This window comes from Anolis sagrei, chromosome 6, assembly GCF_037176765.1.
Source record: "Anolis sagrei isolate rAnoSag1 chromosome 6, rAnoSag1.mat, whole genome shotgun sequence".
Lineage (NCBI taxonomy): Eukaryota > Metazoa > Chordata > Lepidosauria > Squamata > Dactyloidae > Anolis > Anolis sagrei.
Window position 1 is genome coordinate 121,773,135 of NC_090026.1, and position 17,155 is coordinate 121,790,289.

General features: G+C 41.8%; 1 protein-coding gene across 10 annotated transcripts in view; it reads left to right on the forward strand.

Moving 5' to 3' along the window:
- Window positions 1–17,155, forward strand: part of KMT2C (lysine methyltransferase 2C) — a 264,118-nt gene that overhangs the window by 112,203 nt on the left and 134,760 nt on the right. For all 10 annotated transcript variants that reach the window (XM_060782601.2, XM_060782604.2, XM_060782602.2 and 7 more), the window contains exon 7: window positions 14,635–14,797. In XM_060782601.2, coding sequence (XP_060638584.2) covers window positions 14,635–14,797 — 163 coding nt within the window. The remainder of the gene's footprint in view (window positions 1–14,634; window positions 14,798–17,155) is intronic.

The window sequence follows — 17,155 nt, forward strand, 5'->3', positions numbered from 1 at the left end:
CTGCAAGTATATTGCCCGGGGGTGCCTGGATATTGTTGATGTTTTACCATCCTTGTGGGAGGCTTCTCTCATCTCCCTGCATGTGGAGCTGGAGCTGACACAGGGACCTTATCCACACTCTCCCCGGATTAGGAATTGTGGGAATTGAAGTCCAAAACACCTGGAGGGCTAAAGGTTGTCCATGCCTAATCTGGCATGTACTTCTCAATAAGATGATAAGCAAAAACCTGAGTATTTATTTATTTATTTATTTACAGCTTTTATATTCCGTCTTTCTCACCCCGCAGGGGACTCAGGGCGGATTACAGTGTACACATATATGGCAAACATTCAATGCCAATTTTAACATACAACATATACAGACATACACAGAGGCTATTTAACTTTTTTCTGGCCGCCAGGGGAGCTGTCGCTTTCATTGTCCATCTGTGACACTGATGAAGTACTTCCGCATTCCCCGCATGCTTTTGCTGAAGTCTTTATGGCCTCATAAATTAGTTAATTTAGCCTCCCCACACTTTAAGGTGGTACCTTATTTTCCTACTTGACAGATGCAACTGTCTTTCGGGTTGCAAAGGTCGACAACGGGCTACACAATTGGTTGGAAACCCACTCCAACCCGGGCTGGCTTCGAACTCATGACCTTTTGGTCAGAGTGATCTCAATGCAGCTGACACTCAGCCAGCTGCGCCACAATACTGGTGCAGATGTGAGTATGGCTCACATCTGTTCTCCAAATCACTGTTCTTAATTATCACCTTTCCTTTAAGATTCTTGTACTAAGCATCAATATAAATGTTTTGAAATTATGCCTTTTTTTCAGGCATACATCATATTCTCTTTCTATAATATGTATCAGAAGGTTGTTTATTGACTTTTCCTTCCATCTCCCATCTTGTCTTGATAGCTTGTACGAGTAGCATGGTTTTGTCAATATCTGTACTGTTGATAATGGAGACTCATTTTATTTTGTGTTGCTCGAGTGAATAACTGGCATGTGCTATCACACAGCCGATCTCTGCTGAAGGACAAAGCAGCTGGAATTTCTGCATGGACAAGTGGCACTTGGCTGGAGTACATTTAGAGAAGCCTGTTTCAAATAGTCTGTCAAATGTTTGCAATATATGAAGCTCAGTGTGTTTCCAAGCTGAATGTGCCTTTTGTGAGGGGTTTTATGTGGTGATGCTCACACAGCCCTCACTTCGAATATTTGCAGCATGCATTTGTGTATGCTCACTTATGAATGGTTCTGAATTCATGTACCACATATTTTTATAAAAAACCATTTGGGACAGATCAGAACAATATTTGGTAGCTCAGAGGTCTGTTAAGCCTTTTTAAAACAGTCCCAGAACAAAAGAGCAGATTTCTTTCTAGCAGGTAATAAAGAAGGCAATATCTCTCCTGTTAATTGTGGCTATGGGCCAAGCTTCTCTTCCCCTTGCTAAAGTATATACTAGAATTGTCGAAGGCTTTCATGGCTGGAATCACTCAGTTCTTGTGGGTTTTTTCGGGCTATATGGCCATGTTCTAGAGGCATTTCTCCTGACGTTTCGCCTGCATCTATGGCAAGCATCCTCAGAGGTGAGGACCTCACCTCTGAGGATGCTTGCCATAGATGCAGGCAAAACGTCAGGAGAAATGCCTCTAGAACATGGCCATATAGCCCGAAAAAACCCACAAGAACTGATATACTAGAATTGCTGAGTATCACAAACTGCCACCAATTGCAACAACAACAAAGATGGAGGACAAAGGACAAAACGACAAGGCTTGGCCAAAGGCAAGGCCGTGAGGGAATCAGAGCATACACACCCTCACATACACAAGGCCAGTCAGTGGGAAGCTACCACTGTCCTTTATATTTTGCCTTTCCTGCCTATTATTTATTAAAGGTTTCTTTTGCTGCCACCAATTCGTTATCTCAATAGGCCACCTCCTTCACTGGAAAGTTTAAAAAGCCACAAAAAGACTTCAGTTGGAATTAAACAGGAATGTGTTGTTTATTTTAAACAGTCAATATGCATAATGGTTTCCAAATAACTTGTCAGGCTTTACTTCCTATAGAGGATGATACTTTTACCTCGAGTTTCTTAAATCAAAGTTCCACACACACAAATCCAAATAGGATCTTTTAAACCTTTGAAATCGCCCTTCCTCTCACAGCACTCTAATCACTATAGAGGCCTATTAAAGATCCTCAAAGAGGTATCTTTAATAAAACAAACAATTCCCAAATCTCTTCCTTCCTTCTTTCCTGTTTCAAAACTACTGTATGTCTTCTTCCCCACCAAACTCCTAACTGAACTTAAAATTGCTGCCTTGCACCTTCTCTTTGCCTCTGGCTCCACCCATCTCCAGTGGCTAAGATTTTTTTTCCTTTTATTTCATCAGCCAGTCAGACTGCAGTTCTGGCTATGAGGTTGCCTGTTTGATCCACCCACCTTTCTCCTTAGCTTTTGCAAGCAGTTTTTCTTGCCTTTTACACCAACCCTTTAAGGTAAGCCAATCCATAACACTGAGCATGTAAATATCATTTATTTCATATTGACAGTTCTGTAGCTCCTCTCTCTATGGTTTCTTTTAGCCCATATGTGCCAAACTTCAGGTCCCAGCACTCCCAACAAAGAATTCTCCCAGGTAGGAAGAAACTAGGCTTTGAAGCTGCAAGGCTATTCAGTGCTAATCAAGATGGCCAATTGTAACATTCACACTTGCCTCCAACAGTTCTTTCTCCCACCCCGGACATTCCACACTTGCCTAGTTTCCAACAGACCTCACAACATCTGAGGATGCCTGCCATATATGTGGGTGAAACATCAGGAGAGAATGCTTCTGGAACATGGCCTTACAGCCTGGAAAACTCATAGCAACCCATAATTCCGCCCATGAAAGCCTTCGACAACACAGATTTTCTATTCTTCAGAAGTGATCTCAATCTAACAATGGGAATTCACCATACATGCGGAACACTTAATTCAAAAAGCATGTGTATAATTACTCTTGCAGAAATAGGTATAAATTGGTTAAGTAACATGTGCAACTGACGGCCCAAGTCCACCTTTGTGTGTTTGCAAAATAGGAAATGGAAAAACAAAATATAAAATGAAACTTAAATGTGTGTGAGGGGTCAAGTGGTGTCATGATGCCAGGGCTGTGCCGTTATTCAGGCAGAGGCGAACCAAACTAGCTCCCAGTTTGTATCAAACAGTTAAATTAAAGCAGCACTTACTTTCTGGCTGTTTTAATAGTCCAAAATATAAAACATAAAGATAGCACTCAGCCACAGAATATAAAATGAAAACTGATAGCAAACGCTACACCATAGTCAAAGGGTCCAATCCAGTGGTCAAATGTCGAGAGTTCAGTGCGCAAAGTCCAGGGATCAAGAGTCTATACCGTAGTCAAAAGCCAGTCCAAAGATTCAAGGTTCCAGGATTCCTAAGGTTCAGGATACAGGTCAGGATACCAGAAATTCACAAACCGGGGGAAAAACCAGCAGCATCTATCACCAAACGAAAACATACTTTTCTCCCAAAGATCAGTCCCAAGCTCATTATATCCAGAAACAGCCAGCTGCAACCTATCTCTTGCATACCTCCAGCCTTAATTGCTTTCACCCATGAACTGTTACTTACAGATTACTCAACCCTTTAGAACTAAGACTTACATTAACCCTTCCATCACCGACTGCTATGCCTACCACCATCAACCACCATCAACTGCGGGACATGATGCATGACAAGTGGTCCTTCTTTCTTTGAGTTAGTTATTCCACCTCTGGTCATTTTGGTAAGCTTGAGCAACGAAGCACCATTAGAGATTGCCTTTGACCGCCTTGTTGTTGTAGTCTACATAATTCCATCCGCTCCAATTAAACCAATATATTTGCTTGCCTGTTTTACACTTGCTAGCAGTATGGGTTTGTTTAATTCAGGTCCTGTTGGCAGTATCCATCAAGAAGAAAAATAGATTTATTCCTTACCAGCCCTTCTTTTTTTCCTTCCTTGAAGTGTTGCTCTAGTTCAGTGCCAAAAGAATGTCCCGTAGAAAATATTCTGTGTGAATACACTCTTGGCAATAAAGCAGGAAAGCAGAGGCAGTTCTATAATAGTTTTCACTTCTTTTTTCGTAACTTCAATGATGTTATGCTGTGGAAAAGGGCTCTGCCTTGAACTCTGCATTTTGTATGTCAAAGTCCTAGAATGTAAGAAGAGAGGTTGTTGCTATAAAGGAATTTCAAAGACTGTTTGATGCTGTATAAAATCAGAATTACAACAGATGCTTGAAAGTCTTAAATGCTTTGCAAAAAGACAGAGTGGACAAAGGCATCCAGAGAGAAGCTGACACAGAAGGCACAAAAATACAAATAGAAAAGCTTGAAAGACCCATCAGAGACACAGACAAGGACTTACGCTTCTGGTGGGATTTCCACAATAAGCTTCATTTATATGCCGGCACTTAGGAAAACTGTTTTCTCAAAGCTCTGAATTAGCATACTATCATGAGTTTGAAGAGGGTTTTTTTCCTTATCAATCTGAATAGGGAACACTTAGACATCTAAAATGTAGTGATAAATAAAACACTAACACCTCTCCACACATATTTTCCATTAATTTTTTTTAGAGTTAATCATCCTGGAGTTTGGGATTGAGATGATTAATATTATTTATATTCCGCCCTTCTCACCCGAAGGGGACTCAGTGCGGATCACAATGCACACATAGGCTGCAAACATTCAATGCTGTGTTTTAGACATACAAGACAGACAGATAGAGGTATTTTGGCATTTCCCAACTTTGCTGCCTGGAGGTTATACTCGATTCCGGCCACAGGAGGTGCTGTTGCTCAACCCGTTTTGACGGCGAACTCTTTTTGATCGCAGAATTTCCCTCCTTGTTCTTTGATTGTTGGCATTTTATGGTGTTGTAAAATACCTCACCACTAAAGTGGTGCCTAATTTCTCTACTCACAGCTGTTTTTGAACTGCTTAGGTGGAAAGTGAACTTAGGTTGACGTTCAGGTGTTCAATCTAACTCAGGCTTCAAACTTGCCACCTTCCAGTTTGCAGTGATCGATTGCTGCTGGCAATTAACCAGGTGTGCTACAGCCCAGCCCACTCACTTCAAAGCCATTTTGGCGTCTCCTCTTTCTCAGCAGAGATGTTGTAAATATCTAAACAATTCTGAGGCCAGGCTGTGTTCCAGTGTTATATTGTTTGGATATGGATTGCTGATGAATTTTGTATGTGTGTGTGTGTGTATGTCTGTGTAATATGGTTATAAGAATAGAGGAAAAGGTGGGTTGTTGTAGGTTTTTTCGGGCTATATGGCCATGTTCTAGAGGCATTCTCTCTAGAACATGGCCGTATAGCCCAAAAAAACCTACAACAACCCAGTGATTCCAGCCATGAAAACCTTCGACAATACATAGAGGAAAAGCTTTTGTGGATCACACAATCTAATCTAGCACAAAGTTGTCAGCCAGTTGCCTATGGGAATGCCACAAGGATTACTATTATTATTATTATTATTATTAATTTTTATCCCACTTTTCTCCCATGGGTGGGACTCAAAGCTGCAAACAAATGGTTAAAAACAGGAAATTGCATAATACAAGAGCACAACATCATTCCCCAGCCGCCAAGTAAACAATAACCACTTCATTACATAAACACATTACATAAACCATGTGAAATAAACCTAATAAATCACAACATTTATAATTAGTATTAAAAATCCCTGGGCCTCAGGCTACTGTGGTTATCCTTAAAACATTATACTGAAAAACCTCCAGCTCCGAGTCTTTGGCCGTGTGATCTTGCCATACTGAAATAACCTTCTGTGATCAGACTTTGCTATAATCACTTTCTGCCTAGTCATAGCTTATTGTGGGTTGTCAGGGAAGGCCTACTTCCATACAAAGGTTTTAACCTGGGAATGAAAGGCCAGTAAGGAGGGGGCCGAATGCAGCTCTTTGGGAAGGGAGTTCCAGAGCTGTAGGGCCACCACCGAAAAGACCCTCTCTCTCATTCCCACCAACCGTACTGAAGCCCTGGAGGTGCAATGGGTTAAACCCTTGTGCTAGCAGGATTAAAACCTGGCAGGTCGGAGGTTTGAATCTGGGGAGAGCATGGATGAACTCCCTCTGTCAGCTCCAGCTCCCCATGCAGGGACATGAGAGAAACCTCCCACAAGGATGGTAAAACATCAAAACATCTGAGCGTCCCCTGGACAACGTCCTTGCAGACAGCCAATTCTCTCACACCAGAAGTGACTTGCAGTTTCTCAAGTCACTCCTGATACACAAAAAACAACAACAACCATACTTATGATGGCGATGGGACTGAAAAAAGGGCCTCTCCTGATGATCTCAGGGCTGGGCCCAAACCATTTAGGGCTTTATAGGCTAAAGCCCGCACCTTGAATGACATGATTTCAGTAGTACCCTCCCACAAAAATTGGAGCTTTACTACTTCAGACTCTGTCCTTATATATACTGTATATCTTTCTAAATTTTCAGACATGTGATATAGCAGCATTCAGTGACACCCAGTGCACACTTGCAGAACTAATTTTTCCTTGCTGGTACCAGTATTCATTACAGGTTTATGCACAATAAAGAGTTATTCTTTACGCTTAAGGTCACTATCATCCAGGTAAACCAGTTACAAGATCAGAACAGAACTATTATTTCCAATACTGTGTTTCATCAGTTGGTAATAGTTAGAAATGTACTTCAATGTTTCACGCAAAATAATTATCTTGAGTGCATTTTGCATTTATTACGTCAAGATTGCGCTCTGGGCATCTTGACAATGTTTGTTCCATGTCAGATCCAGACTGTTATGATGGATAAATCCCCTAGAAAAGGTCGAGCCTGGCAGCAGTGTTCACTCAGCTGAAAAACAAAAAGGTCAAAGTACTTGAGAGGCAGGTAAAGTAGAGCTGAAAGCCAGGCAATGCATACCAGTGTAAGAGGCTCATAATCACATTCTCTTAATTTTATTTGGACCCGTTACATGCATTAACACTGGCAGTTCATTTATTTTGTCTGCTGCAAAAATGTCAGCCTTATTAAGCACTATGTGGTAATTCTATCCACTTCATTTCACTTTTTTAATTGGACGAAATCAAGGTTGTAGTCTTACCACCTCCTTTCATCATGGGTCCTAGCTTAAATTGCTGACCATTTCTGAAGTTCAACATAACATGTCTAAAATAATTAAGCAGCTCAAGTTTTAAAAACAGGTGACAAATTATTCTTGTTTTGTCCACACCAGTGTTACCTTGGAAATGACTGAATTTGTTTTTATCTTGCTTATAAAAGGCCACAATTAGCACTAATTTCTTAACAATTAAAATCTTTTACTATATCTCTCTCTATATTCCTAACAGTTGTTAAGCTGGCTGGGATTTCTGGGAGTTGAAGTCCAAAAGATTGAGAACTAGTGTTCTAGGTAGTGCCATTTTGCCAGGTTGTCCTTTGATCTGCCCACTCCACTTCTGAGTCTATTCAATAACTTCCATGTTGGGTTGTTGTAGGTTTTTTCGGGCTATAGGGCCATGTTCTAGAGGCATTTCTCCTGACGTTTTGCCTGCATCTATGGCAAGCATCCTCAGAGGTAGTGAGGTCTGTTGGAACTAGGAAAAAGGGTTTATATATCTGATATATAGATATATAAACAGATATATAAACCCCTTTTCCTAGTTCCAACAGACCTCACTACCTCTGAGGATGCTTGCCATAAATGCAGGCGAAATGTCAGGAGAAATGCCTCTAGAACATGGCCATATAGCCCGAAAAAACCTACAACAACCCAGTGATTCCGGCCATGAAAGCCTTCGAGAATACAACTTCCACGTTGCCCATTCTTGGTTTTGACCTTGGAAGAGGACCCACATGCTGGGATCATCTAGTTGGAATTACCTGGTTTAGCTGCCCAGAGGGATACCCTTTTGCTTGCTGGGGAAACATTAAGAGGAGTAGTGGTTCTCATGAAGCTTTTCCTTGATTTGAGTCTACTGGGAGGAGGCTGATAGCCATGCAGTGGATGGCTTTCACTTCCTGTCACACATGGAGGGATGGGGGGCAATGTCAGCTAGGTTATATTTCAATACCTATGAAGAGATATTGATCTTTCTGTACCAAGTGAATGCAAATAACCCAACATGCTAATAACCCAACATGCTGTTTTTAGCTCCACATTGTTTGTTTGTTTGTTTGTTTGTTTACTGTACTTACACCCCACCTTTCTCACCCCCCGAAGGGGGAATCCGGGCGGCTTACAAACTATGGCAATAATTCAATGCCAGATTCTGATAATAACAATATCAATAAAACACAATATTATAAATCTGTAAAATACACATACATATCACTTAAAATAGTCTTTCAAATGATTAAAACATATTAGCACATGTTAAAATATATCAAACATATCAAACTTACATTGCACTGAAGCACAATTACAGATCTTACAGGCATCGAATGGTTGCCTAGCTGTAAAGCCGCTTTGAGATAATAATAATAATAATAATAATAATACTAATCTTTATTTGTACCCCGCTACCATCTCCCCAAGGGACTCGGTGCGGCTTACATGAGGCCGAGCCCATAATACAACAATGCAAGCCATAACAACAACAATACAAGCAATTAAAAACAAACATAACAATAAGACAATAACATAAGCATTAACAGTAGGAGAACACACTTTAAAATCTATGGGTAGGCCGAATGTAATTAAAAATTTAAAAAATAATGCTGGACATGAGCGAAAAAGTGATGGGGCGTTTGTGGTAACATACAAACAGACCTAAAACAATATAAAGTGCTTTGGAGGACAAAGTGCTATGGGATCATTATTCTGTGAAGGCACACTGGAACAACCACGTCTTCAAGCTCCTCTTAAAGACTGCCAGAGTTGGGGCATGCCTGATGTCCTTAGGAAGTGAGTTCCAGAGTCGAGGGGCCACCACCGAAAAGGCCCTCTCTCTCGTCCCCACCAATCGCGCTTGCGATACAGGTGGGAGCGTGAGCAGGGCCTCTCCAGATGATCGAAGAGATCGAGTTGTCTCTCGGTTGGAGAAAGGCGCGGTAGAAAAGTCATAAATGTATAAATAAACACATAGAATCATAGAGTTGGAGGATACCTTGAGGGCCATCCAGTCCAACCCCCTGCCAGGAAAATTGTATTCAAAGCACGTCTGACAGGTGGTCATCCAGCGTCTGCTTAAAAGCCTCCAAAGAAGGAGCCTCCACCACACTCCAGGGCAGAGAGTTTCACATCTGAACAGCTCTCTCAGTGAGGAAGTTTTTCCTAATGTTCAGGTGGAATTTCCTGTAGTTTGAAGCCATTGTTTTGTGTTCTAGTCTCCAGGGCAGCAGAAAACAAGCTTGCTCCCTCCTCCTTATGACTTCCCTTCACTTCTTGATACATGGCCCTCATCATATCTCCTCTCAGCCTTTTCTTCTGCAGGCTAAACATGCCCAGTTCTTCAAGCCACTCCTCATTGATCTTGTTCTCCAGACCCTTGATCATTTTAGTTGTCTTTCTCTGTACACATTCCAGTTTGTCAACGTCTCCCATCAATTGCGGTGCCCAGAATTTGACACAGTGTGATTCCAGATGTGGTCTGACCAGGTGTGGTTGGACCCAGGCTCACATATTGCTGAGCCTTCCAAGAATATCATCAGTGTTTCTTTTAACAAGAATCTGAATGAGTGAAAATTTGTTTTAGGGAATATATGTGAAGATTACACGTGGTATCTTTAATTTATAGCACTGGAAACATAGATACACAAGCCCTTCATAGATTGCTTCGTTGTTAGACATTATGGATGATCAATCTGTTTTACAAGAGAAATGATTATTGGTTCGGAATGCAAAGTTAACAGAATGCAAAATTAAGAAACAGATGGTGAAGCTTTGTTATGGTTAGTCTTGCTCCTGGGTGAGGGGATTATGTGCAGTTGTAAAAATGTCATTGCACTTCATAAACCTGGAAGCAAATAGGATTTGTAGTTGTGCACATCTGTTTTGGGACATACTTGAAGGGTTAGAATAACCAATGTTTGGATATAAGCATATTTATCCAAAAGGTATAATTTACTTAATAGTTACAGATCCTGGTTAAGTATGAGGCTTAATGTACTGTGGAATTCTGTACAAAAAGTTGGCAAATAAAGACAGCTGTATAAAACCAGTGTTGTTACATGTTCAAAGCTCATATGGTAATTATATTGTTTAAGTTTCTGGGTTGTCAAATAAAGGCACCTAATACAACTGAAAGCTAGGAGATAGTAGGCGTGGGGAAGCAATCATTGTATTTTCCACTGTATTTTATCCATTTGTAATGGAAATACAAAAGGATTTTTTTAAAAAAAAGACAGACAAAAAAGATTGTGGAAAGACTATGTTTGACGTATGTGGCCCAATTCAGAAATAAACAGAAGCAGCAGATGGGTGAAATTTACATAGCTTTTAAAAAGTTATAAATTAATGTTTCAAGCTAATCGTTTTTAACATTTGCTGTCTAATTGCTTTGTATGGGCTCAGTATAAACAATGTAGCTGTTGGTTTATGGCAACAGTGTTTGAAGAAAGCAATTTAAGAATAGTCAAAAGAAAGGGAATGTAGTGCTGAAGTGCTAAATGGAAGGAAATAGGAGCAGCATTCAAACAGTGCCTTCAACAGAGGACATCTGCTCCGTGGTAGCTAATAACCATCAGTCAGAAGCTCTCCAGCCAATTAACAATGCTGTCTTCAGGGATCACTCAGCACTGTTCTTTTCAATATAGGCTTCAATACCATCAAATGAGTGAGCTTTGCTTTGTCAAATGATTGTGCTGTATGCTCCTATGTCCAGAATTGATCAGAATGAGGATATGGTGAGAGTAAAGAGTGTTCTTTGGGCATGATTCTTCTCATAACACCTACAAGTTTAGTTATTTACTTTGCTTATGTTCATTGGGGGTTCTTGATGTGTCTGTGGTTTGATGTGTTGTCAAAGGCTTTCATGGCCAGAATCATTGGGTTGCTGTGAGTTTTCTGGCCTGTATGGCCATATTCCAGAAGCATTCTCTCCTGACGTTTCGCCCACATCTATGGCAGGCATCCATATCAGGACAGAAAATAAAGGACAACACTGAAAAATGGGAATTCCAGACAAGAAACAATCAGGGCTAGCTAATCACCTCCCAACCAAGGATTCCCCCAGGCTGGAAGTAGACACGCTTTGAAGCTGAAAGGCCATTCAATGCTAATCAAAACAGTCAGTTGCATCATCCACACTTGCCTCAAACACACAAGAGTTCTTTCTCCCATCCAGGACATTCCACAGATATATAAACCTCCCTTGCCTAGTTTCCAACAGGCTTCACAACCTCTGAGGATGCCTGCCAAAGATGTGGGTGAAATGTCAGGAGAGAATGTTTCTGGAACATGGCCATATAACCCAAAAAACTCACAGCAATCCAGTGGACCAGCAGTTATGGTATGGGCAAACTTTTTTGCCCTGGGGCCACCTTGTGGGCTAGATTGCAAGGACTGGGGCGGAAAACTTGGGATCACAGCCAAAGCCATGACTGGAAGGGGTGGGGTGGGGTCAGGGCAGAAGGAGGAGAGCCAAGGGTGGTAGGGCGGGGCTGGGGCTGGAATGGGAGTGGAGTCAGGAGAGGGAAGAGATGGGTCTGTCTCTGGGGAGACCAATATGCTGCTGCCATTTGACAGTGGGCCCAGAGAAGGGAGGGAAACACGCTGCTGCCGAGAACTCTCCGGAGAGCCCTTGTCAGCGGTGTGTCTCCTCGGCCTTCCTCTCAGCCTGGGGAAGCGGTAAAGAAAACTTCCTGATAGGTAGGAAGATAGGTTTTGAAACAAAGGAGACGTTTTGGGACAAGAGATCAAACTAGCCTGAGAAAGCAGAGGGCTGCTGGGTCCACATATTGAAAGGGAGGCAGAAGCAGACGGGGACTGAATCAAAGAGCCCAAAGAGGGCAAGACAAACGACAGTCGAGAGCACTTTGGAAGGCTCTTAGCCGCTACATGCCTTCCTCTGGCCGTCCTCTCGGCATCTGGCCCGCAGGCCTGGGTGTGCCCAAGCCTGAGCTAATAGTTAGTGCCATGGCACTAGTCCAGGCTTGGTCAAACTTTTTTGCCTTGAGCCCATCCCAAATGGTTGGGCTGGGAGAGAGAGGGCCTGTAGGAGGATGGGACCACTAGGGGTTGGGGCAGGGCTCGAGTCATCCTCAGGTTGTCCTTCTGGCATAAGGACAGGGCTGCTCACCCCATCCTTATGCTGCAAGGAAAACATGGTATGCGGCAACTGCCCTGATCCTCCTCCTCGATTCTCCTCTCTGATCTTTGGACTGTCCTCTCGACATTACGCTGGGAAGAGGGCAAAACAAGTGACAGTCGAGAGCACTTTGGAAGGCTCTTAGCCACTGTGTGCCTTCCTCGGGCCGTCCTCTCGGCATAAGGATGGAACCACTCACATTGTCCTTATGCCAGGAGGAGGGTGAGCCATGCTGTGGCTGAAAGTGCTCCAGAGAGCTCTCAGCTGCTGTGTGCCTTCCTCCCCTGTCATTTCTGCATAAGGATGCAGCAAGCTACTATGTCCTTATGCTGAGAGGACACAGAAAATGAGGAGGGCCTGAGGTAAACGCCCAAGGGGCCACATCCGGCTCCTGGGCCTTAGTTTGCCCATGCCTGCACTAGTCCCAGGACCGTCACTTTTGGAAAGCACTACTTTACAGAGTATACTAAATATAACTTAAAACTATTTTGACATTTTTTTAAAAAAGTGCCTGGAGAAGTATTTCTGCTGTCTCTAAAAAAAACCAAAAAACCCTAAAGCAGTTGCTCTTTATGTAACAGAGCTTTAAAAACATTTTATTCTTTTGCTGTTTGAACTCTTCTTTGTCAAAGGTCAGACAGAGTTACAATAACAACATGCTTGAGCTTCTTAAATCATAACTTCTAGTCTACTAATGGAAGAAAAACCCTTCTAGTCAGCAGCTGTTGCAAAAAATATATCTCCAGTGGGGATTTATTACTTTTGACTGCTTTATCGCTTTCCTCCGTGGATTCAACAAATGTTGATATCCTGAGGGGTTTTTTATTATTTGGTTCTGATTATATATATACCACATTGTTTATACAGTGGTTTTCTTGCTAAGTTGCCAAATGGTTTTAATTGCTGTTGTAGTTTTTCCATATGCGTTGGAAGGGTTCGATTAAATGTAATGAGACACCCACTCCCCACCCTGATCCTGCCCCTGCTTCTCTATATCATATAGTACATCGTTTTTCACTCTTTCTCAGGTTTCTACAGATCGTTCTCGTTTCTGAAAACCTATCTTATGCAATCCCCTCGTGTAAAACCGATGACAAGACCACTTAGCTGATAACCTGGAGAAGAAACAATACAAAATTGAAGGGTTGAGCACTGAATTTATATCTGAATGTGGCCGAAAGGCAGTCCATATTTAGCATTGTAGACTGAATGTTCAAAAAATGGTCTAAAAATCTTTACAATGGAAATTAAAATTAAAATTAGCATTTTAAAATGTTGCCTTGTTGAAAATTATTTATATTTGAACTAGCTGTCCCCTGCCACACGTTGCTGTGGCCCACATGGAGGTTCCGTGTGGGAGGTTTGGCCCAATTCTATCGTTGGTGGGATTCAGAATGATCTGTGATTGTAGGTGAACTATAAATCCCAGCAACTCCAACTCCCAAATGTCAAGATTCTATTGTTCCCAAACTCCACCAGTGTTCACATTTGGGTATATGGAGTATTCATGTAGAGTTTGGTCCAGATCCATCATTGTTTGAGTCCACAGTGCTCTCTGGATGTAGGTGAACTACAACTCCAAAACCAAAGGACACTGCCCACCAAACCCTTCCAGTATTTTCTGTAGGCTATGGGAGAACTGTGTGCCAAGTTTGGCTCAATTCCATCGTTGGTGAGGTTGAGAATGCTCTTTGATTGTAGGTGAACTATAAATTCCCATCAGCTACAACTCCCAAATGACAAAATCAATTTTTTGAGTGAAGGATATACATTGCTTTGTTAGGTGTCTTGTGTCCAAATTTGGTGTCAATTCGTCCAGTGGTTTTTTAGTTCTGTTAATCCCACAAACGAACATTATATTTTTATTTATATAGATTAAAGTATTGGGGTTGTGGAAATTTAAATTTCATTCAACTCTAAATTTCAGTGTATGTCATGGAGCTACACTGGCAGAACTGCTGAACGAAAGGTTGGTGGTTCAAATCTGGGGAGCAGGGTGAGCTCCCATCTGTCACCTCCAGGTTCTTATGCAGGGATATGAGCGATGCCTTCCACAGGATGGTAAAACATCTGGGCATCCCCTGGGCAAGACTGCCAATTCTCTCACACCAGAAGTGACTTGCAGTTTCTCAAGTCGCTCCTGACACACAAAAAAAGTGTATGGCTTGGATTAAGTTGCTATTTCTCAACCACATTTATCTCACGTGGAGATTGTGAGGTTGAATGAATGTACAGAAAAATGAGAAGATATGTGATATACAGAAATCAAGTAGATTATTATAAACCTTCTGTTAGTGATATTACTCTGAAATAAATCGTCTTCTGCTTTGTGTTTCAGCGATGTGCATATTGCAAGCACCTTGGAGCCACTATCAAATGCTGTGAAGAGAAATGCACCCAGATGTACCATTACCCATGTGCTGCTGGAGCAGGCACTTTTCAGGATTTTAATAGCTTGTCCCTCCTTTGCCCAGACCACATTGACCAGGCTCCACTAAGATGTAAGTAGCAGCTATGAACCGAGTGAGCTTATTTCTCGATTTATTCATTGAAATAGACATACATTTGTAAGTGTTTGTTGCATTCAGTGCAATCCTTTCAAGCTATTTGTGTTCCATAATCAATATCTTTTCATTAAGGGGTCACAGTTTTCTATTTGAATAGTACATATAAAGGCATCATATGTTCAAAATTAGTATCCGCTTCCTCTTTGTCTACAGTCTTATAGGATCCCCTATGTGCATTTTAGTTTAATTTTACATTGAGAAGCTGAATCACTAGTTGCCATTCATTAACATAGTTCTCTAACTGTTCTCCTCTCAAGAGTACAGTTTTTTTTTTGTCCATTATTAGCAAATGTGTAATGTATTTTTCCCATTCTTCTAAAGGAGGTACCTCTGATTTCTAGCATATACTATTTGGGCTGTCACTGTCATTTAGAACATTTTTTCCCCCAGATTTCCTTTCTAGCTCTACATCTGAAGGTACATTTGTGGTGTCATTTTGAAATTTGTGTTTAACATCTTTTTGAGATACATTAATCTGTTTCCAGTAGTTTTTTACTTTGTTGCACATCCAACACATGTGGTAAAATGTGCCTTTTTCTTTCCCACATTTCCAACATTTGTCGGTGCAATTGTACATCTTTACTAGTCTCTCTAGTGCATCCTTTCTCAACCTGAGGGTCAGGACACCTGGAGGGGTCGCGAGGGGGATGTCAGAGGGGTCACCAAAGACCATAGAAAACACAGTATTTTCTGTTGGTCATAGGGGTTCTGTGTGGGAAATTTGGCCCAATTCTATTGTTAGTGGGGTTCAGAAAGCTCTTTGATTGTAAATCCCAGCAACTACAACTCCCAAATGTCAAGGCCTATTTCCCCCAAACTCTACCAGTATTCACATTTGGGCATATTGAGTATTTGTGCCAAATTTGGTCCAGATCCATTATTGTTGGAGTCCACAGTGCTCTCTGGATGTAGGTGAACTACAACTCCAAAACTCAAGGTCAATATCCACCAAACCCTTCCAATATTTTCTCTTGGCCATTGGAGTTTTGTGTGCTAAGATTGGTTCAATTTCATTGTTGGTGGGGTTCAGAATGCCCTTTGACTGTAGGTTAACTATAAATCCCAGCAACTACAACTCCCAAATGACAAAATCAAATCCCCGCCCCAACTTCATTTGGTATATTTGGAGGTTTGTAGTTTCTGCTTTCCTAGAGTCCTTCAAAACTATAGTCCTTCAAAGGGGCCGCAGTGGTGCAGCAGGTTAAACAGCTAAGCTGCAGAACTTGCTGATCGGAAGGTCAGTGGTTTGAATCCGGGGAGTGGGGTGAGCTCCCGCTGTTAGCCCCAGCTTCTGTCAACCTAGCAGTTCAAAAACATGCAAATGTGAGTAGATCAATAGGTACGGTGGGAAGGTAAGGGTGCTCCATGCAGTCATGCTGGCCACATGACCTTGGCGGTGTCTATGGATAACACCGGCTCTTCGGATTAGAAATGGAAATGAGCACCAACCCCGGGAGACGGACACATCTAGACTTAATGTCAAAGGAAAACCTTTAGCTTTATAGTCCTTCGACTTGTATCTGCTTCGGTACTGCTATGACAGGAAGGGAAGGGTACTCCATGCAGTCATGCTGGCCACATGACCTTGGAGGTGTCTATGGATTACACCGGCTCTATGGAAGGACAGTGTTTGTAATGGTGAGAATTGATGTGATGTGCCAGTATATGTGAAGGTAAGAAATAGGATTAGAAATGGAGATGAGCACCAACCCCTGGAGACAGACACATCTAGACTTAATGCCAAAGGAAGACCTTTAGCTTTATAGTCCTTCGTCTTGTATCTGCTTCGGTACTGCTTTGGCAGGAAGGGAAGGGTACTCCATGCAGTCATGCTGGCCACATGACCTTGGAGGCGTCTATGGACAACGCCAGCTCTTCAGCTTCGAAATGGAGATGAGCACCAACCCCCAGAGTCGGACACAACTAGACTTAATGTCAAAGGAAAACCTTTACCTTTATAATCCTTCAGCTCATATTTGTCTTTGTGGGCCCTTCTAGCAGACTTACTAGAGTGTCTGCAAAGGATAGCTGATCAAATCAAGCTCGACTGACTGTCCTGCTCACTTGTAACAATTAGGTAGTTCAGTTTATAGTTAGAGTTGCTACTTTTATGGGAGGACGGGGTTTATAATGGTAAAAATTGATGTGATGTCTTGGTATATGTGAAGGTAAGGAATAGCAACACGTTCAATAAAGAATTTCATTAAAGTGATGTTAGCTGTAGATGTAGTTACTAAATATAACATATATAGAAGTGGACTGTTGACAGTTTCCTAGTAACTGCTAATTGTG